This window comes from Scyliorhinus torazame, chromosome 7 (genome assembly GCF_047496885.1).
Source record: "Scyliorhinus torazame isolate Kashiwa2021f chromosome 7, sScyTor2.1, whole genome shotgun sequence".
In the NCBI taxonomy this organism is placed as follows: Eukaryota; Metazoa; Chordata; class Chondrichthyes; order Carcharhiniformes; family Scyliorhinidae; genus Scyliorhinus; species Scyliorhinus torazame.
The window spans coordinates 57102207-57124292 of record NC_092713.1 but is presented as its reverse complement, the minus strand read 5'-3'; the positions used below and the strand labels follow the sequence as shown (position 1 = coordinate 57124292).

At 48.6% G+C, this 22086-nt stretch overlaps 1 protein-coding gene across 3 annotated transcripts in view; it reads right to left on the bottom strand.

Annotated features, from left to right (window-relative positions):
- The window catches only part of b4galt2 (UDP-Gal:betaGlcNAc beta 1,4- galactosyltransferase, polypeptide 2), a 612340-nt gene that overhangs the window by 218191 nt on the left and 372063 nt on the right, over positions 1-22086 (bottom strand). For all 3 annotated transcript variants that reach the window (XM_072510742.1, XM_072510743.1, XM_072510744.1), the window contains exon 3: positions 18459-18694. In XM_072510742.1, coding sequence (XP_072366843.1) covers positions 18459-18694 — 236 coding nt within the window. The remainder of the gene's footprint in view (positions 1-18458; positions 18695-22086) is intronic.

Genomic DNA, 22086 nt, shown 5'->3' with positions numbered 1-22086 from the left:
TCATGGTGCACCCCATGAAGCAGAAAGTCTCCCTGGCCTCCGGATCCCATTCTGTGGAAATCGGGGGGTACTGCATTGCGAACCTCACTATCCAGGGCACAGAGTTTAACAACTTACGGCTCAACGTCCTCCCCCACCTCTGCGCTGCCGCACTCCTGGGCCTGGACTTCCAGTGACACCTCCAGAGCCTGACTTTTAAATTCGGCGGACCCATATCCCCCTTCACCGTCTGCGGCCTCATGACCCTTAAGGTCGACCCACCTTCCCTGTTTGCAAACCTCACCCGGATTGCAAACCCGGCGCTACCAGGAGCAGACGGTACAGTGCCCAGTATTAGGTCGGAAGTCGAACGGCTGCTGAAGGAAGGCATCATCGAGGCTAGCAACAGCCCCTGGAGAGCCCAAGTGGTAGTTGTAAAGAGCGGGGAGAAGCACAGGATGGTCATTGACTACAATCAGACCATCAACCGGTACACGCAGCTTGACGCGTACCTCCTCCCACGCATGTCTGATATGGTCAATCAGATTGCGCAGTACCGGGTCTTCTCCACAGTGGACCTAAAGTCTGCCTACCACCAGCTCCCCATCCGCCCGGACGACCGCCAATACACTTCTTTCGAAGCAGATGGCCGGCTCTTTCACTTCCTTAGGGTCCCCTTCGGTGTCACTAATGGGATCTCGGTCTTCCAACGGGAGATGGACCGAATGGTTGACCGGTACAGATTGCGGGCCACCTTCCCGTACCTAGATAACATCACCATCTGCGGCAACAATCAGCAGGACCACGACGCCAACCTCCGCAAATTCCTCCATACCGCCAAACTCCTTAATCTCACTTATAACAAGGAGAAATGCATGTTCAGCACCGATTGCCTAGCCATCCTTGGCTACGTAGTGCAGAATGGAGTAATAGGGCCCGACCCCGACCGCATGCGCCCTCTTATGGAGTTCCCTCTTCCCCACTGCCCCAAGGCCCTGAAACGATGCCTGTTTTTTTTTTTCTTATTACGCCCAGTGGGTCCCCAATTACGCGGACAAGGCCCGCCCACTAATCCAATCCACAGTTTTCCCCGTCGGCTGAGGCCCGCCAGGCCTTCAACCGCATCAAGGCGGACATCTCGAAGGCTACAATGCACACTGTCGATGAGTCTCTCCCTTTCCAGGTCGAGAGCGACGCATCGGATGTAGCTCTGGCGGCCACCCTCAACCAGGAGGGCAGGCCGGTGGCCTTTTTTTCCCGCATACGCCATGCCTCTGAAATCCGACACTCCTCTGTCGAAAAAGAGGCCCAGGCCATTGTTGAAGCTGTGCGGCATTGGAGGCATTACCTGGCCGGCAGGAGATTCACGCTCCTCACTGACCAACGGTCGGTTGCCTTCATGTTTAGTAATACGCAGTGGGGCAAGATAAAAAGATCCTGAGATGGAGGATCGAGCTCTCCACCTACAATTATGAGATCTTGTATCGTCCTGGGAAGCTCAACGAGCCTCCTGACGCCCTATCCCGCGGTACATGTGCCAGCGCACAAGTGGACCGACTCAGGACCCTACACGATGACCTCTGCCACCCGGGGGTCACCCGCTTCTTCCGCGTCATCAAAACCCGCAACCTGCCCTACTCCATAGAGGAGGTCAGGACTGTCACCAGACACTGCCGAATCTGCGCAGAGTGCAAGCCGCACTTCTACCGGCCAGATAAAGCACACCTGGTGAAGGCCTCCCGCCTCTTTGAGCGCCTCAGTATGGACTTCAAAGGGCCCCTCCCCTCCACCGATCACAACACGTACTTTCTGAATGTGGTCGATGAGTTCCCCCGGTTCCCCTTCACCATCCCTCGTCCCGACATGACTGCTGCCACCGTCATTAAAGCCCTCCACAGTATATTCACACTGTTTGGTTTCCCCACCTACATACACAGTGATGGGGGGCCTCCTTTATGAGTGACGAGCTGCGTCAATTCCTGCTCGCAAGGGCATTGCCTCAAGCAGGACGATCAGCTACAACTCCCGGGGAAACGGGCAGGTGTAGAGCAAGAACGGGACGGTCTGGAAGGCCCTTCTGCTGGCCCTATGGCCTAGAAATCTCCCAGTTTCCCGCTGGCAGGAGGTCCTCCCCGATGCACTCCATTCCATACGGCACTCCTGTGTACCACAACTAATGAAACTCCCCATGAACATCTTGTTTTTCCCAGGAAGTCCACCTCCGGGACATCACTCCCAACATGGCTGGCAGCTCCTGGACCCGTCCTGCTCCGGAGACATGCGCGGACCCATAAGTCTGACCCATTGGTCGAGAGGGTCTACCTTCTTCATGCTAACCCGCAGTACGCCTACATGGCACGCCCCGACGGACGCCAGGACACGGTCTCCCTCCGGGATCTGGCACCCGCTGGATCCCCCCCCACGGCCCCCTCACCAACCCCTCCACCCGAACCATTCTTCTCTGCTCGACCCACTTCCCCACCAGCGCACCTCTCTGCAGCCCCTGTCCCAGGAGGATCCGTCCTCCCACGGGTTCCCGCCTGAGGCAACGAACCAGAGGACTGCACGCTCCCGGAGTCGAAAATGCCTGAGTCGGCGCCTGCATCACCACCGAGACTGCGACGGTCGCAGAGGACCATCAAGGCCCCCGATCGATTGATTTCTTTGTTGTTATTATTACTGTGGTTGTTATTGTTACTGTTAAAGGCTTTGCCACCACCCCCGTCGGTCTCTTTTTTCAACAGGGGGTGAATGTGGTAGACCGTATTATATGTATTACGGTACCTGTGTTGGAGGTACTACTGTATTAGACATACGTGGGTAAATCCCTGTCTGCTGGCTCCGACCAGTGGACGGTATAAAGAGGTGTTCATCCCCGGCTGCAGCCATTTTCTGTTACGAGCTGCTGGGGAACACATCTTGTTTAATAAAGCCTTCTATTATTCTCTAATCTCGCTTTCGCAATAATTGATCGTGCATCAAGAACAAAATAGAGACAATTGACAGCAACTAGTTGTAAAGTGAGGATTTCTGTCTCCAGCGTCTTTTGTGAGCTCGCTCTGATACAATAATTCAATACAAATCGTTTACTACATAGTTCTGGCAATACACAATAGTGGAATATTTATAGTCCTGTAACAGGCCTGGCATTGTGCCATTAAGCCTCCAAACTTATCATTGCTTATCATGGCATTTTTTCATTTAACCTTTCATAAACCTCCAAACGTTTGACTCTGTATTTTGAAATTCTTAAGGTCAGAAGAAATGGGAGCAAGGTTGGCCATGCAGCCCGTCGTGCCCCCTCCATCATTCGATAAGGTCATGTTTCATCTGATGGTGGACTATCCCCATTACTGTCTCGAGTATATTCAATAACCCAATCGCCACTGCTCTTTAATGACCCTCCAAGAGAAGAGATTCCTCCTCATATCCGACTTAAATGGAAGGCCCCTTATTTTTAATATTTTTTCTTATGAGGAATAGCTGGAGAGGTTAGGTTTGTATCCAGTAGACTTCCGGGTGCGGCAATGCGGAGCTGAGCTGCACGATTCGGCAGCTCCCGCTACCACGGACTTTCTGGCTCGCTAGAAGAGCCCCAACGGAATTTTTTTTTAAACTAACCCATGGGGATGGTAAGAGGGAGGTCCCCCTCCAACTTGTATGACTCGAAGTGCAACGGCCACAATAGTGGCATTGAAGCAACGGGAAAAACCGGAGAAAAAAGACAAAATGGCGGCGGCCAGAGACAAAGGTGAGCTGCAGGAGCTGGAGCAGCGGGAAGGACCGGGAAAGAAAGATAGAATGGCGGTGGCCGGAGACAAAGTGGAGATGCAGGGGTTTATTAGGCACTGCTTCGAGGAGCATCGCGAGGAGATGCGTAAGGAAATGCTGGCGCCTATGCTTTCGGCAATCGAAGGACTAGGGATCACCCAGAAGGCCCACGAGGTTCAGATCAAGGAGGTACAAAAAAGAGTTGGTCAGAACGAGGAAGAGATCTCGGGCCTGGTGGCGAGAGTGGAGCAGAACGAGGCGCTACACAGGAGGTGGGCGGGAAGACTCGAAGACCTGGAGAACAGGTCGAGGAGAAAGAATCTGCGGATCCTGGGTCTCCCTGAAGGAGCGGAGGGGGCCGATGCCAGGGCATACGCGAGCACAATGCTCGGGGCGATGATGGGCAAGGAGGCCCCTTCGAGGCCGCTAGAGTTGGACGGGGCACACCGGGTGCTGGCGAGGAGGCCCTGGGCAAATGAGCCGCCAAGAGCGATGGTGGTGGGGTTTCACCGGTTCACGGACAGAGAGTGGGTCCTGAGATGGGCCAAGAAGGAGCGGAGCAGTAAGTGGGACAATGCAGAGATCCGAATATACCCGTACTGGAGCACAGAGGTTGCAAAGCGGAGAGCGGGTTTCAACCGGGCCAAAGCGGTGTTGCACCGGAAAGAAGTGAAATTTGGAATGCTGCAGCCGGCGCGACTGTGGGTCACATACAAGGGCCAACACTATTACTTCGAAACGCCTGAAGAGGCGTGGACCTTTGTACAAGCCGAAAAGTTGGACTCTAACTGAGGGTTTGTGAGGGTGGGGGGGATATTTGAGGTTTGATGTGTGATGGTTGTTGTATATAGGGGGTCAATCACAATCACGCGCAGGAATTGTTACATGGGCTGGGGGAGAGAGACAAGGCCGCGACAGGAGCTGCGCCAGAGGGGGCGGAGCGGGCTTTGGAAAGCGCGGGGTTTGGTTTTTCCGCGCTCGGGAAGAAAGGTGGGAGGGGGAACTCCCACACGGAGAGGTCAATGGGATAGCGGGGTTAGCCAGGGTCAGCAGGTGTCAGCTGACTTACGGGAGTGACATGGGGGGAGCAAAAAAGCTAGACAGGGGTCTAGCGGGGGGGAGGGAAGGGGGGGGGGAAAGGGTTGCTGCTGCACTGGCCGAAAGGGAATGGGATATAGAAGAGGTGGTCGGGACGGGGGTCCCCCGTTTGGGGGACTGGAGGGTGAGGGAGGCGTGGACACGGGACTGGCCCAGAAAAGGAGATGGCTAGTCGGCAGGGGGGGCGCGGTGAGAGCCCCATCAATCCGGCTGATAACGTGGAACGTGAGGGGGCTGAATGGGCCGGTGAAGAGGGCTCGAGTGTTCGCGCACTTAAAGGGACTGAAGGCGGACGTGGTCATGCTCCAAGAGACTCACCTGAAGGTGGCGGACCAGGTCAAGTTAAGAAAGGGATGGGTAGGTCAGGTATTCCACTCGGGACTGGACGCGAAGAACAGAGGGGTGGCAATATTAGTGGGAAAGCGGGTGTCATTTGAGGCCAAGACTATTGAGGTGGACAATGGAGGGCGATATGTAATGGTGAGCGGTAGGCTGCAGGGGACGTGGGTGGTGTTGGTAAACGTGTACGCCCCTAACTGGGATGATGCAGGATTCATGAAGCGCATGTTGGGGCGCATTCCGGACCTGGAGAAAGGAGGCCTGATAATGGCAGGGGATTTCAATACAGTGTTGGACCCAGCACTGGACCGCTCCAAATCAAGGACTGGAAAGAGGCCGGCGGCGGCCAGGGTACTTAGGGGGTTTATGGATCAGATGGGGGAAGTGGACCCATGGCGGTTTGCAAGGCCGCAGGCCAGGGAATTTTCTTTCTTTTCCCATGTACACAAAGCCTACTCCTGGATAGATTTTTTTGTTCTGGGCAGGGCGCTCATCCCGAGGGTGGAGGGGATGGAGTATTCGGCCATAGCCGTTTCGGACCATGCCCCGCACTGGGTGGAACTGGAGCTGGGAGAGGAGAGGGACCAGCGGCCGCCGTGGCAGCTGGATGTGGGACTGCTGGCGGACGGGGTGGTGTGTGGGAAGGTGAGGGGGTGTATCGAAAGGTACTTGGAGGCCAACGGCAACGGGGAGGTGCGAGTGGGGTTGGTATGGGAGGCGTTGAAGGCGGTGGTCAGGGGAGAGCTAATCTCCATTAGGGCTCACAGGGAGAAGACAGAGGGCATGGAAAGGGAGAGGTTAGTGGGGGAGATTTTGAGAGTGGACAGTAGATACGCAGAGGCCCCGGAGGAATGATTACTTGGGGAAAGACGACGGCTCCAGACGGAGTTTGACCTGTTGACCACAGGGAAGGGGGAGACACAGTGGAGGAAAGCGCAGGGGGTGACCTATGAGTATGGGGAAAAGGCTAGTCGGATGCTGGCACACCAGCTCCGTAGAAGGATGGCAGCGAGGGAAATAGGGGGAGTCAAAGATGGAAGGGGAGCCACGGTTCGGAGTGCGACGAAAATAAAAGAGGTATTTAAGGCCTTCTATGAAGAGCTGTACAGATCCCAGCCCCCAACGGGGGTAGAGGGTATGAGACGATTCCTAGACCAGCTGAGATTCCCAAGGGTGGAGGAGCAAGAAGTGGCTGGTCGGGGGGCACCAATTGGGTTGGAGGAGCTGAGCAAGGGTTTGGGAAGCATGCAGGCGGGGAAGGCCCCGGGGCCGGACGTGTTCCCGGTGGAGTTCTACAGGAAGTATGTAGACCTGTTGGCCCCGCTACTAGTGAGGACCTTTAATGAGGCAAGAGAGGAGGGGACCCTACCTCCGACAATGTCGGAAGCGACAATTTCTTTGATCCTAAAGCGGGACAAGGACCCACTGCAATGTGGATCGTACAGGCCGATCTCGCTCCTTAACGTGGATGCAAAGTTGCTGGCAAAAGTGCTGGCCACGAGGATCGAGGACTGTGTCCCGGGGGTGATTCACGAGGACCAGACGGGATTTGTAAAGGGTAGGCAGCTAAACACCAATGTGCGGCGGCTCTTAAACGTGATAATGATGCCATCGGTGGAGGGAGAAGCGGAGATAGTGGCAGCTATGGACGCGGAGAAGGCCTTTGACCGAGTAGAGTGGGAGTACCTCTGGGAGGTGCTGTGTAGGTTTGGGTTCGGGGGAGGGTTTATCAGTTGGGTTAAGCTCCTTTACAGAGCCCCGGTGGCGAGTGTAGTGACGAACTGGCGGAGGTCGGAGTACTTTCGGCTGTACCGAGGGACGAGGCAGGGGTGCCCCCTGTCCCCCCTGTTGTTCGCATTGGTGATCGAACCATTGGCCATGTCATTGGGGGAGTCTAATAAATGGAGGGGGGTGGTCCGAGGGGGAGAAGAGCATCGGGTGTCGCTATATACGGATGAACTGTTGCTGTACGTGGCAGATCCAATGGAGGGGATGGTGGAGGTCATGCAGACTCTTAGGGAGTTTGGGGAGTTTTAGGGCTATAAGCTCAATGTAGGGAAGAGTGAGCTCTTTGTATTACAGGCGGGGGAGCAAGATAGAGGGATCGGGGACCTACCGCTGAGGAGGGCGGAGGGGAGCTTTCAGTATCTGGGGATCCAGATAGCCAGGAGTTGGGGGGCCCTACATGAACTGAATCTGACGAGGTTGGTGGAGCAAATGGAGGAGGACTTTAAAAGATGGGACATGCTACCGCTCTCGCTGGCGGGTAGAGTGCAATCGGTCAAAATGGTGGTCCTTCCGAGGTTTTTGTTTGTGTTTCAGTGCCTTCCCATCGTGATCACTAAGGCCTTTTTTAAGAGAGTAGGCAGGAGTATTATGGGGTTTGTGTGGGCGAATAAGACCCCGAGGGCAAGGAGAGGGTTCCTGGAACGAGGAGGGTTGGCGCTGCCAAACCTGGGGAGCTACTACTGGGCAGCAAATGTGTCGATGATCCGCAAGTGGGTTACGGAGGGAGAGGGGGCGGCATGGAAGAGGATGGAGATGGCGTCCTGCAAAGGAACGAGTCTGGGGGCGTTGGTGACGGCACCGCTGCCGCTCTCGCCGACAATGTATACCATGAGCCCGGTGGTGGCAGCAACGCTAAGGATCTGGGGCCAGTGGAGGAGGCACAGGGGTGCAGTGGGAGCATCAGTGTGGTCCCCGATCAGGGGTAACCACCGGTTTGTCCCGGGGAAGATGGACGGGGGGTTCCACGGCTGGCATCGGGCGGAAATCAGAAGAATGGGGGACCTGTTCACTGACGGAACGTTTGCGAGCCTAGGGGCACTGGAGGAGAGGTTTGAGTTACCCCCGGGAAATGCCTTTAGATATATGCAGGTGAGGGCTTTTGTAAGGCGACAGGTGAGGGAATTCCCGTTGCTCCCAGCACAAGAAATTCAAGACAAGGTGATCTCGGGCACATGGGTCGGGGAGGGCAAGGTTTCGACAATACACCAGGAGATGAAAGAAGAAGGGGAAGTGCTGGTAGAAGAGTTGAAGGGTAAATGGGAGGAGGAGCTGGGGGAGGAGATCGAGGAAGGTCTGTGGGCTGATGCCCTAGGTAGGGTTAATTCCTCCTCCTCGTGTGCCAGGCTCAGCCTGATACAATTTAAGGTGGTTCACAGAGCTCACTTGACGGGGGCGAGGTTGAGTAGGTTCTTTGGGGTAGAGGACAGATGTGGAAGGTGCTCAGGGAGCCCGGCGAACCATGTCCATGTGTTTTGGTCATGCCCGGCACTGGAGGGGTTCTGGAGAGTGGTGGGAGCAATATCTCAGGTGGTGAAAGTCCGGGTCAAGCCAAGCTGGGGGCTAGAAATATTCGGAGTAGTGGACGAACCGGGAGTGCAGGAGGCAAAAAAGGCCGGTATTCTGGCCTTTGCGTCCCTAGTAGCCCGGCGAAGGATCTTGCTAATGTGGAAGGAGGCGAAGCCCCCCATCGTGGAGGCCTGGATAAACGATATGGCTGGGTTCATAAAGTTGGAGAGGATTAAGGTTGCCTTGAGAGGGTCTGCGCAGGGGTTCTACAGGCGGTGGCAACCGTTCCTAGACTATCTCGCGGAGCGTTAGAGGAGGGTGGGCCAGCAGCAGCAGCAACCTGGGGGGGGGGTCCGGGGAGGGGGGACTGCCTGGGGGGGTGGGTGAGCAAGAGATAACATGAAGAGTTGGGGAAACTGGCACGTACGGGAGAGAGCCAGTGTACAAAGCTATGTAAATATACTATTTTGCCATGTATATATCTTGCTCCGCGTGATTTCTCGTTTCTTTTTTTTTATTACGGGGTGGGGGGTTATTGTTTGTAAGGGAGAAGAATTGTGTTAAAAACTTTAATAAATATATTTTTAAAAACAGGTTTGTATCCAGTAGATTTTAATAATAATAATCTTTATTAAAGTCACAAGTAGGCTTACATTAACCCTGCAATGAAGTTTCTGTGAAAATCCCCGAGTCGCCACACAGTTCAGGTACACAGAGGGCGAATGTCAAATTCACCGGACAAGCACGTCTTTCGGGACTTGTGGGAAGAAACCCAAGCACCCTGAGGAAACCCACGCAGACACGGGGAGAATGTGCAGACTCCACACAGACAGTGACCCAAGGCTGGAATCGAACTCGGGTCCCTGGCGCTCTGAAGCAACAGTGCTAACCACTGTGCTACCGTGCTGCCCATAAAAGCTGTGCCCTTGTTCTAAATTCCCCCATGAGGGGAAACATCCTCTCAGCAGCTAGCCTCTCAAGACTCCTCGTAACCTTCTACCTTTCAATAAGGTCATCTTCTGTTCTTATAAATTCCAATGAGCACAGATCTAATCTGCTCAATCATCCTCATAAGACACCCCGTCCATCCTACAAATGAGACAAGTGAATCTTCTCTGAACTTCCTCCAATGCAAATATATCCTTCCTGAAGTAAAGCAACCAAAATTGTACACAGAATTCTAGGTGCGTTCTCACCAATGTCCTGTACAGTTGTAGCAAAATTCTCCTATTTTATACTCCACCCCTTTTGCATTAAGGGCCAACATTCCATTTGCCTTCCCGATTACTTACTGTATCTGCATGTTACCTTTTTGTGATTCATAAACCAGGGCACCCGGGTCCTTCTGTACTGCAGCATTCTACAGTCCTTACCAAAGCAACCTCACAATTTCCCACATTGTGCCTCTTTTGGCAAATTTATGCCCACACACTTAACATATCTATATCCCTTTGCAGACTCCTTCTACCCACCTCGTAACTCGCTTTCCTTCTTATCTTTATATTAGCAGCAAATCTGGCTACAATACAGTCAACCCCTTCATTCAAGTCCTTAACATAGATTATAAATAGTTGAGGTTGATCGCTCTGGCACTCCACTAGTTACAGTTTGCCAGGTTGAAAATGACCCATTTGTCCTGACTTTGTTTCCTGTCCATCTATGCTAATACATCACCCCCACTCCATGAGCTCTTCATTTATGCAGTATCCTTTTGTGCGGCACCCACAGTAACTTCTTGCAGTGTTAATGTAAGCCTACTTGTGACAAGAAAGATTATTATTTTGAACTGTTTGCTACATCTTTAAAGAACCCTAATAAATTTGTCAAACACAATTTACCTTTCACAAAGCTCTGTAGACGCTGCCTAATTGAATTAGGATTTTCTAAATGTCCTACCACTGCTCCTTCATTAATAATGGACTCAAGCATTTTTCCAATGACAGATGTTAGGCGAACTGGCCTATTGTTTCCTGTTTTTTGTTTCCCGCCTTTCTTGAATAGTGATGTTACATTTGTGGTTTTCCAATTTACTGGAATCTTTCAAGAATCTACCAAAATTTGGAAGACTCATCTGAAGCTGGGGGATCAGACAGGGCTGAGGAAGGGGTGGGTGGGACAGTTCCATTTGGGGTTGGACATGAAGACAAGGGGGGTGGAGGTGTGCAGACGTTGCTCAACAAGATGGTGGCCTTTGAAGTTGGCAGTGTCGTAGCCGACCATGGGGCAAGTACGTGATGGTTACAAGAAGGTTGTAGGTGCTAGTCAATGTTTATGCCCCAAACTGTGATGAACTGGATTTTGTGAGGCTGGTTTTAAGGGAGGCACCAGGTCCAGATGGGTTTCCAGCCGGGTTTTATAACAAGCTTTGACAAAAGGTCATCTGGACTCAAAACGTGAGCTCTTTTCTCTCCCTACAGATCTGCTGAGTTTTCCCAGCATTTTCTCTTTTGGTTTCAGATTCCAGGATCAGCAGTAATTTGCTTTTATCCATGGGTTTTATAACAGGTTTGGGTCAGAGCTGGGGCTTCTGCTTGTTGGGATGTATAATGAGTCATTGGCAAGGGGGAAGCTTCCTCCCACGTTGTGCAGGCATTCATATCACTGGTTTTAAAGAAGGACAAAGACCCGTGTCATACCGTCAGATTTCATTGTTAAATGTGGACGCAAAGGTGTTGGCGTCATGGATAGGGGGTTGTGTGCTAGGTGTGATAGGATAGGACCAGATGAGGTTCGCGAAGGGGAGACAGCTATTGGCGAATATAGGCAAGCTGCTCAATGTTATTATGATGCCCTCAGAGGGGCAGGAAGTGGAAATGGTGATGGCAATGGATGCAGAGAAGGCATCTGACCAGGTTGAGTGAGCATATCTGTTGGAAGTGTTGGGTTGGTTCGGGTTAGGGCAGGGGTTTCTGGATTGGGTTTGCCTGTTGTATAAGATGCCAAAGGCTAACGTCCGGATGAATAGGATTAGTTTGGAGTACTTTGGGCTACACTAGGGGACGAGGCAGAGATGCCCGTTCTGCCCGCTGCTTTTTGCTCTGGTGACAGAGCCGTTTGCAATGGCACTTCGGGCATCGAGGGGGTGGAGGGGGATTGAGTGGGGAGGCGTCGAACACAGGGGCTGGATTCTCCCCCACGCCACATTTCTGTTTCACCCCACTGGCGGGATGCTGGCTGGTCAATGGGGTTTGCCATTGTGGGGCAGCCCCACTCCGTCGGGAAACTCCCGGGCTGTCGGCAAAATGGAGCATCCCGCCGACAGAGAATCCAGCCCAGGGTCTCTTTGTATACAGACAACCTCCTGTTTTACATTTACGACTTGGTGGGGGGTTTTGACAGGATCATGGGGATCATGGGGGCATTTGGCCATTTCGCAGGATATAAATTGAATATGGGGAGAAGCAAGGTGTTCCCAATAAATGCCAGGGCAGGAGAGGCTAGGGGAGTTGCCGTTCTGGGTGGTGGGGGCGAACTGTCACTATCTTGGGAAACAGGTGACCTGGAGTTGGGCCCAGTTGAACGTGGCGCGATTGGTGGAGGGTATGAAGGTAGATTCAAGAGGTGGGATGTGTTGCCCTTGTCTTTGGCAGGGCATGTACAGACGGTGAAAATGACGGTGCTGCCCAAGTTTCTGTTTGTATTTCAGAACCTCCCCATTTTTGACCCCAAGTCCTTTTTTAGAAAGGTGAATGAATGATTTTGAGGTTCGTGTGGATGGGGAAGGCCCCGCGGGTGAGGAGGGCGTTTCTGGATAGGGATCGACGAGGTGGGAGGGCTGGCTTTGTCGAGTCTGTTGAATTACTACTGGGCTTAAAACATCGCAATGGTTAGGAAATAGGCGGTAGAGGAAGGGTCGGTCTGAGGGCGGGCAGAGGCGGTGTCATGTAGGGGGACCAGTTTAAGGGAAATATTGTTGGTGCCCCTGCCAATTTCATCAGTCCGGTTCCGGGGTGACGGCAGGTGGGGTTAGAGTACTTCAGGGACTTGTTTGTGGGAGGAAAGTTTGCAGACCTGGAGAACTTGAGGAGATGTATCAGTTGCCTAAGGCAAGCAGGTTCAGTTACCTGCAGGTGAGGGACTATATTAGAAAAGAGGTGCCGCCCTTTTCGGAGCTGCCATCTCCGTCGCTGTAAGACAAGTTGTTGTCCGAGGATGACATTGGGGAGGAGAGAGGGGCGGATATATATGGAGAGCTGGTGGATAGCGAGGGCGCTCCTGTGGAGGAGTTCAGACACAAGTGGGAGAAAGAGCTGGGGGAAGAGTTGGTGGCTGGGGTGTGGAAGGAGGCCCTGCGGATGGTGAATGCTTTCTCAGCATGTGCAAGGTTAAGCCTCATCCAGTTTAAGGTGTTGGACAGAGCCCACATGACAGTCTTGAGCATGAGCCAATTTTTTTCAGGAGTGGAGGATCGGTATGGGCAGTGTGGGGAGGTCCAGGGAACCATGTGCTATGTTTTAGACCTCTAAATTTATTTAAAAAAAATAAAAAATAAAAAATAAATGTATCTATGCAGATTTAAAATACACCTGTTTATAAAATGCCCTCACCCTACGTTCAGACATCAATGCACAAGAACTTAATTATACATGGTGTAATTTCGTATTTATGCTCTCTGGAGGTGTTAAAACTATCCTTTCATTCTATCTCTGCTGTTATTTCCCATCTACACTTTTCCCTAGGAACTTACACCTCCACTTGCTGAAAAGCAGAAATGTTGCAAACAGCATTCTTGGGTGCTCATCAGAAGGCCCGCAAGCTTGCTGACACTTCACTACTCCCTCCTTAGAGAAACAATTCAGCTCCACCTGGCTCCTCCCTTGAGCATTGTGGCGTTCAAAACTGGCACAACACATAGCACCATAATAATGTTTACAGAATGTAAACAGTCTTAGAATCATTACAGCACAGAAGGAAGCCATTCAAACCATCAAGTCCATGCTGGTCCTTTGTAAGAGAAAGCCAGTCAGTTCCATTCCCCGCTCTATCCAGCTAGCTTTCCAAGTTTATTTCCTTCAAAATGCCTATCCAATTTCCTTTTGAAATCATTGATTGTCTTGGTTGTGCATTGTTTATTTTAACTTTGTTCGCTTTGGCCATCATTACCGTACAATGTGATGCACACACAAATCTTTTATACCTTTTATTTTCAACCTTTTCATTTTGTAAGACATGTGCTTGCCCCCATCCAGATTCTTAAATCTCTTTGAATCTTATACCTGTTCTCGTAACACAATGCTTTCACAAACAACTTGGTGTCTTTGTCAAAAAGAGACGACTTACAATATGTCCATTGAGGTTAATACATATCATGAGCAGCAGGAATCCAAGGGCAACCTCCGGGAACCCCACTGCCCAGCTACAACTATCTTCATCAACAGGTAGCTCACTGGGACAGGGCATTTAGGAACTTCAACTCACTGTGATAGAGGATGATAATTGTGCCTGCCATTCCCCGCATGGCAAATTCTTAATCTCAGCCGTGCCTTTACGGAAGGCACCCAAGTAGTGGACGAGTCACCCCAGACCCTCTTGTGCATCTCCTAGCTGGCAGTTAACAGATCAGCATTGTCAAAGGGCTGGGAGGAGGATATCTGCCCACCCTCTCAGTCAGGTTATGATCCATGTTGCATGGAAACCTAAAGAGGGGGAAGGGGAGAAAATATATTCTTTAATACCACAGTGAGGAAGGGAAAACGTAACTCCTGATTCTGATTCATGCTACTTCACATTCGAGTTTGGGATGGACTGATGCAATTGACAGCGATCTCAATCCGGAGTTAAGAAGTTACTTCCCACCCCATTATGTTTATACATATAATTTTCTGTGCTGCCACAGAGAGAATCATTAACGAGACAAATGTTAAAGAAACAGCCGGGAAGCCAGATCCTGACACAATTGTTTGAGGTGGCAAGTAAATCGAGCAATTCGCTTAAGGAATGATCTGAGGTGCCATACAATAGTGTAAGGGATGTAGATTAATAATGCAGAGGCTCAGACTAATTCGGGGAACGAGAGTTCAGTTCTCACTAGAATAGTGAGGATGTGGACTCCGTTTAAAAATTTGGTAATAAATAAAAAAGTTGCCAGCAACAGTGACCGTTCAACGGTCAGATTATTATAAAAACCTAACTGACTCACTAACGTTCTTTAGGGAAGACAATATGCCACTCTTCTTTGGTCTGCTCTGGTCTGGTCTGCATGTTGCTCCAGTCACACAATATGATTGACTCTTAACTGCCCTCGAGAGCGGCCGAGCAAACAAGCGGCTTGCATCAAACTCAGGGCAGCTGGGGATGAGCAATAAATGCCAATGGCAGCCACATTCCAAGAATTAATTTGAAAAAAAACATTTTCCTCCAGTCCAAAGCACAATTTACATTATACCCCATGTACTAGATCATCCTGTCAAATCCATTTTCCACTCGAGTGTGGCTCCCAAGTCCCTATTAGTGACATACCAAGTGTGGGTGGCCACCCTTCTCTGTTCTCTTTAAACTATCAAGGATTCACCATCGACAATCTCTGTATAACACAGTGTATAAACACACAATAGAAAGAAAAAACGAACAGCTAAGCAAAGTGACTTACAATGTATGTCATTCCTTTCATATCCTCAGGAAAATACTTTGCAGGCAATGAAGTCTTTCTGAAGTACAGTTTCTGTTCCAATGTAGGCAAACACAGCAACCAGCATACAAAGGATGGCCCCACAAACAGCACTGTGATTAACGACCAGTTAATCTGTTTGAGTGATGCTGGTTGAGGGACAGATTTGGCTAGAACACTGGGGACACACCCTGCTTTTCGATATGCCTTAGATGCAACTGAACAGAATGAATATGCCTTGATTTAACATTTAATATTTTTTACACGTTTCTGACAATGCAGAATTCTTTCAATGCTATACTGAAGTCTCCAGATTGTGAGGGCGAAATTCTATACAGGCTCTCTCAGTTGTCCGGTGTTACTTTTAGCAGAACCACCACAGAAATCCCCCAAAATGGCTTCAAACACAGACAACAGTTTTTCAGGGGTTTCCAGGGTTTCGTCCACCAAAGTTACATAGTTACCTAAATAAGTCGGAGAACTACAGTGAATGTTAGCTCCATTGTAGGGGAGCTTGACCCCACTTTCATCTGACTCAGATGAGAGTACTATCATTAAAGCAAAATGGCATCCATAGTACTGAAGAACTGCTGTATTATCAGTGTTGCCATCCTTCAAATGAGATGTTAAATCAGGGATCCGCAGACGAAAGATGCATGTTACAGGTCCCATGGTGGTGTCCAAAGATGACCAGGGCATTCTCAAAACACCCAGGACCATTCTTCAAAATCTATTTCACCTCACTTGCCATTTGTGTGGCTTTGATATGAATAACGCGGCTTCTGTACTTGCTTACATAACATCACTGACAGTACTTCAAAAGTAACTAGTTAGTTTCCATAGAATCCCAACAGTGCAGAGGGCGGCCTTCGGCCCGTCAAGTCTGCATCTACCCTCCAAAAGAGCACTCCACCCAGGCCCACCCCTCCACACTAGCCCCGTATCCCCTAACTCCACCTGATCTGCACATCTTAGGACACTAAGGGGCAGTTTTAGCATGACCAATCCACCTAACCTGCACATCTTTGGACTGTGAAGCATTTTGGGGCATGTTGAGCACTGATAACATGTGTTATATCAATGGTATTTCTTATTAACCATTGGTTCCCACCAAGTTGCTCACCAACTTTACATCATAATATTGATGGTTAGAAATTTACAAAAAATGAAGCAATTGTGCATATTAAAAATATGCCTATACTTCCTCAGGAAACTAAGGAAATTCGGCATGTTCACATTAACCCTTACCAACTTTTACAGATGCACCATAGAAAGCATCCTATCGGGCTGCATCACAGCCTGGTATGGCAACTGCTCGGCCCAGGACCGCAAGAAACTTATGAGAGTCGTGAACACCGCCCAGTCCATAACACAAACCTGCCTCCCATCCATTGACTCCATCTACACCTCCCACTGCCTGGGGAAAGCGGGCAGCATAATCAAAGATCCCTCCCACCCGGCTTACTCACTCTTCCAACTTCTACCATCGGGCAGGAGATACAGAAGTCTGAGAACACGCACAAACAGACTCAAAAACAGCTTCTTCCCCACTGTCACCAGACTCCTAAATGACTCTCTTATGGACTGACCTCATTAACACTGCACCCTGTATGCTTCATCCGATGCCAGTGCTTATGTAGTTACATTGTATATGTTGTGTTGCCCTATTATGTCCAATCCAATCCAAAATTGAACACAAATCATGTGTTCTAATTCACCACATTCCTATACCTTCCTGAACAGCCGATCGTTGTAACAATAACTCACACAAGGAAAGTATTATTTGGGACTGGGGGATGTCTGCATTATGAAAACTCAAAAGGCTGTCAGTATCCAAGTCAGTTAAACAGAATTGGAATCACTTGAGTAGCCTTGCCACCAAGCGTAGGACGACCACAAATATATTCACAGGCATGTCAAGATGCTGCTCTGAATAATGAAGCTTTATAAAAACTGAAGAAAGAAACAATAATCCGAGGAACCACTTTTAGCGCAAAGCACTCCTACGTAACCTTTGAAAATATCGCCCACCTGCTAAGAAAGTATCTGTTTTACAGTAAAAGAGTTGCCGTATATTCTAAATGGTGCAGAGGCATCAAACAGCACAGTCCCAATTCTTCTAGAGTTGAATATATTGCTTTTAATCTCCATGTGAAAGGCAGCCCAGTAGCAGAGTAGGAAATTCTCCTAGCTGGTTACTGTAACTTCAAGCATTCTGCTCTGTCAAAGTTAGATGTCAACTAAAAAACCGCAGGAGGAAAATTATGGTCAATATGAATAAGACACAGGGGCCTACGTATAGGTGCTAATTCATATTGCCACTGTCACTGGAGAGCAATGTCGTAGTGTCACCCAACAGGATTTTATACAAGTCTCACAGGCTGTCCCTGACCAATGATTCTGAACCATAAAACACAGGAATAAGTGGAAGTGAGGATTGGTATTGCCAATTGTATACACATCTCCCTTTGTATACACACATCTCCCTTTGTATGCACACATCTCCCTTTGTATACACACATCTCCCTTCGTATATACACAGCTCCCTTTATTTATTTATTTATTCATTTTAATAAATTTAGAGTACCCAATTTTTTTTTCCAATTGAGGGGCAATTTAATGTGGCCAATCCATCTATCCTGCACATGTTTGGGTTGTGGTGGTGAAACCCACGCAGACACGGGGAGACTGTGCAAACTCCACACGGATGGTGACCCAGGGCCGGGATTCGAACCCGAGTCCTCAGCGCCATAGGCAGCAATGCTAACAACCGTACCACCGTGCCGCCCATCATCTCCCTTTATAACATGTTGGTGCACAGTAATTTGCACTTTTTCTCTTATCAATTTCCATTCTCCAGTTTTAGATCATGTGAAAGGGTTATGGCTGACCTCAGTTTCTGGTGAAGCCCGGGCCTTTCTTTTATTCCTGGAGGAGAATCATTTATGGGCATTTCTTTGGAGTTATTATCGGTAGAGTAATTTGGGTCAAAGGTATGTCCCTCCTGCAGTGAGTTACGGCAGTATTAGGGCAGACACATGCAATATTGATCCAAGGGACCTACAAATTGCATCCAAGTAAAGATGAAGCATCAAACCTGAAGAACCCTTATAATTTTGATCTTTGACGCAGATAGACTACAATATCAACGAGAAAGCTCAAGTACTTATTCAATATTTAGAACTCATTTAAAGATGATTAGTGATTCGATACTCAATAGCGTAAGGGTTAGAATTGTGAAACCATAAGGAGGGATCACATAAAACAAATAGAATAAATAGCTTATAACTCATAATTAGCTCCAATGAAATCCTTCGCTCATAATAGAACATAACTGCCTCAAAATAGGAATATATGGTTGGGTACTTACCTGGTTTATAATATAAATCCCATAGTTGATCTTCTGTCTGCGGAGAATGGGATGCAAGTAATGCAGCCAGAACTTCAAGTGATGTTCCCTGTGCCTGAATGGAATTATGATGGCAACTCTTTGCTTAGTTATACAGTCTGAAGGCTTGTATTTACCACCCTCTCGGACATCTGGATTCTCTCGCTGAACCTTCTCCATTGTCATCAGGGAGTTGAATTCTATGAGCAATCGTCCAACTGTAAAATATATTTTTTTAAATAGGAAAAACTGTTAATTTCCACTCATGTATTTGGAATGAAAGTTTTTATTTTGTTAAGAAATCATAAATGAGGCAGGAAATCAGTCAATCTCACAGGTTAACAGTCTGGATTTTCACTTACCTCATCTGTCAGGGATGAAGGTGGGGTTGGGGAAGTGAGTGAGGACAAGGGGATGCTCTAAGGCATGGGGGACCCACAAGTCAAGACTCGCCTATGTTTGCGGGTTCCTAATTTCAGGGGTTGCCCAGGCAGGCACAATGGATCATGAAAGCATTTGTCGCCTGGATCCTGCAAGTTCCCCTCCAAAGCCACACACCGTCCTGACTTGGAAATATATCATCGGTCCTTCACTGTCGCCGAGTCTAAATCCCGGCATCCCCTTCCTTTTCTAAAAATAAATTTAGAGTACCCAATTAATTTTTTCCATTTAAGGGGCAATTTAGTATGTTCAATCCACCTACCTTGCACATCTTTGGGTTGTGGGGGCGAAACCCACGCAAACACGGGGAGAATGTGCAAACTCCACACGGACAGTGTCCCAGAGCCGGGGTCGAACCTGGGACCTCGGCGCCGTGAGACTGCAGTGCTACCACTGTGTCACCGTGCTGCCCCGGCATCCCCTTCCTAACAATACTGAGGGTGTACCTGCAGCGGTCAGGAAGGCGGCTCATCACCACCTTCTCAAGGGCAATTAGAGATGGGCAAAAACTGCTGGCCTAGCCACATCTTGTGAATCAATGAATGAAAAAAAACAGCTGCCCAGCCAGGATCTAGTTGCTGGGTTCCCCGAGGCTTGGGAAACCAGGCCATCCAAACCTAAATTCAAAACTGTGAACAACAATGAGGCTCACTGTCTCGTTATAATGTCAAATTGCTAACCTTGGAATAGTTGGTCACCCAATTGTCTTTCACTTGGATTTCAGTTCGGATTCGGACTTAAAGCAGTTTTGCTTTGAAATGCAATTTGGTAGATGGACATGTGGATTATTCAGGAATAATACTTTGCTTCATAATTAGTCCTCTTTATTGAAATGGGACAGTATATGAAATATAGATGTCTGTATGGATTCAGAATCAAACTGTTGTTCTCTGAACAGGCTGCTTTCACGACTTGGTGTAATTCTGCATAAAATATCACTGAGGTCAATAAACACATGAATAACAATCTCTGGGGACTTCATTACCCACCAGACGAGCCCGAAGTATTGATATTAACAAGCCACTTTTAGAAAAGAACATAAGAGTTTCAATTCACAATGATATGGGATAGAAGTTACTAATCCTAGCCATGGTGTAAAATAGTAATCTCAGAGTGGACAAGTCACCCCAAGATTCCTTTTTACATCCTTAGCCACATCATCAAAATGGAGCTTGAAAGTGACAATCCAGCAACAATAAAATTTAAAAAAAAGAAAGAATGAAAGTGGCTCAGCAGTAGTGAGCCAACATCAATAAGTTGAATTCAATGTATTACATACCACAATATCATCATCAATGTCCACATCTGTTAACTGAGCCCCCAGTAAGATTCTCCCAGGACTAACAGTTTGTCATTTGATCGCACAGAACCTGAGTTTTGCTGAAAAAATACCTGCTGTTGAGTTTTGAAATGGCACAGTGGTTAGCACTGCTGCCTCACAGTGCCAGGAACCTGGGTTCGATTCTGGCCTTGGGTGACGTGTGTGGAGTTTGCACATTCTCCGTGTCTGCGCGAGTTTCCTCCCACAGTCCAAAGATGTTCAGGTTAGGTGGACTGACCATGCACAATTTCCCCTTCATGTCCAGGGATGTACAGGTTAGGTTATGGGAATAGGACGGGGGAGTGGGCCTGGGTAGAGTTCTTTCAAAGGGTCGGTGCAAACCCGATGGACTGAATGGCTTTCTTCTGCACTGTCAGAATTCTGTGGATTGTATGATCTTGCACTCTTCAGGACAGATTTGCAAGACCACTAATTGTACAGGGAACAATTTATACTGCATGAGAAGAGCGCGCTGATTGGTTGGCAAGTGGACTCTGAAGTGGGCTAACAGTTTCCTTGGTATGAAGCCATCAATTCCTAACTTTATATTTCATGCAGACATTATAATTATGATGCAAACCTCATAGAAAACAGAGAAATGTTTTTATCTCCAGGATTAAAGGAATAGAAATTAATTTCCATCATGTAATAAAAAGATTATATTCCCTTCCAATTCAAACTCCACAAAATATGCTGCAATACATTTATCACCCAGTCTCTAACTGAAATAGGACTTGAACATGAACACTAAACTCCTGCTCAGCATATAAAGTATAATGATATGGGATACCCTATGTCATACTGGGTCAGTTGTTTAGATTTTATAGATAGTGCATTCAATTCTGCTGTTCCCATGTTTTGCCTTACATGTGCAACAGGAATATTGGCCTCACGGGATATTTGCTGAGCACATTATGCAAATCAGGTAATTTAGCCGGAGCTGGTTATGTAAATTGTGTCGCCTACATAGTTCAGATAAACTTTGGGGCCACAGCAACTGCGGAAATTATTTATTCCCTGCAAATATTTCTGTCAAACACAAGTGTCATTAATTAAAAATCAGTTTACAATGACCAAAGGCCATGTTTAAGGTGACAGTTCATGACAAATTACAAAATTGACAAACACATTAAATGTTACAAAAGAAAATTAATTTATCTTTATTTCCCTCAAATGAATATTACCACAAAGTTATTTACCCAAATAGATCATTGACTATTTCAACAAGAACGGTCGTCGGATTGTTTAAAAAAAACACTTCCTATCGTTCTGTATCTTCCAGCAGTTTACGGAAGCTTCTGGCAACGGTGTACTTCAACAAATTAATCACATCCCTTGAAAGTCAAATATGTGGAAAAGCCGCAATTTGGACCAGTGAGTTTTCCCAGTGGTGTCGCAGAGAATCGGGCATGGAGGTGGGGAGAAGACTCTGGTCAGGCCTTCATCTGCATCCTATTATAGGGATACAAATCAGTTTCATGCCGGCCTCCAGCGGGATTCCTGATCCGTCATGGTGGGCACCAGGAGGAGATCCCGCGGGACATTCATATCGGCGTGAACCCGTGTTTTGGACTCCCGGCGAATTCTCACCCACCTGCCTGTTATTGAACTCACCAGCGTGGGCATGGGAGAACTCCACCCATCATTTCAGACAGCAAACTATAAATGTCAATGCAGGACGTAAATTCATAAAATGAATAAAATTCACAAAAGTTATTTTGTTGTTGGAGATACAATTTTAACTGTTCACAGAAACCAGGTATGTGGTTTAATTTGCTCTTTCTTAGCCTGCTGGACCCTCAAGTTCCTTCTTTAAATATACCAGGCTTCGATCGCAACATTGGGGCT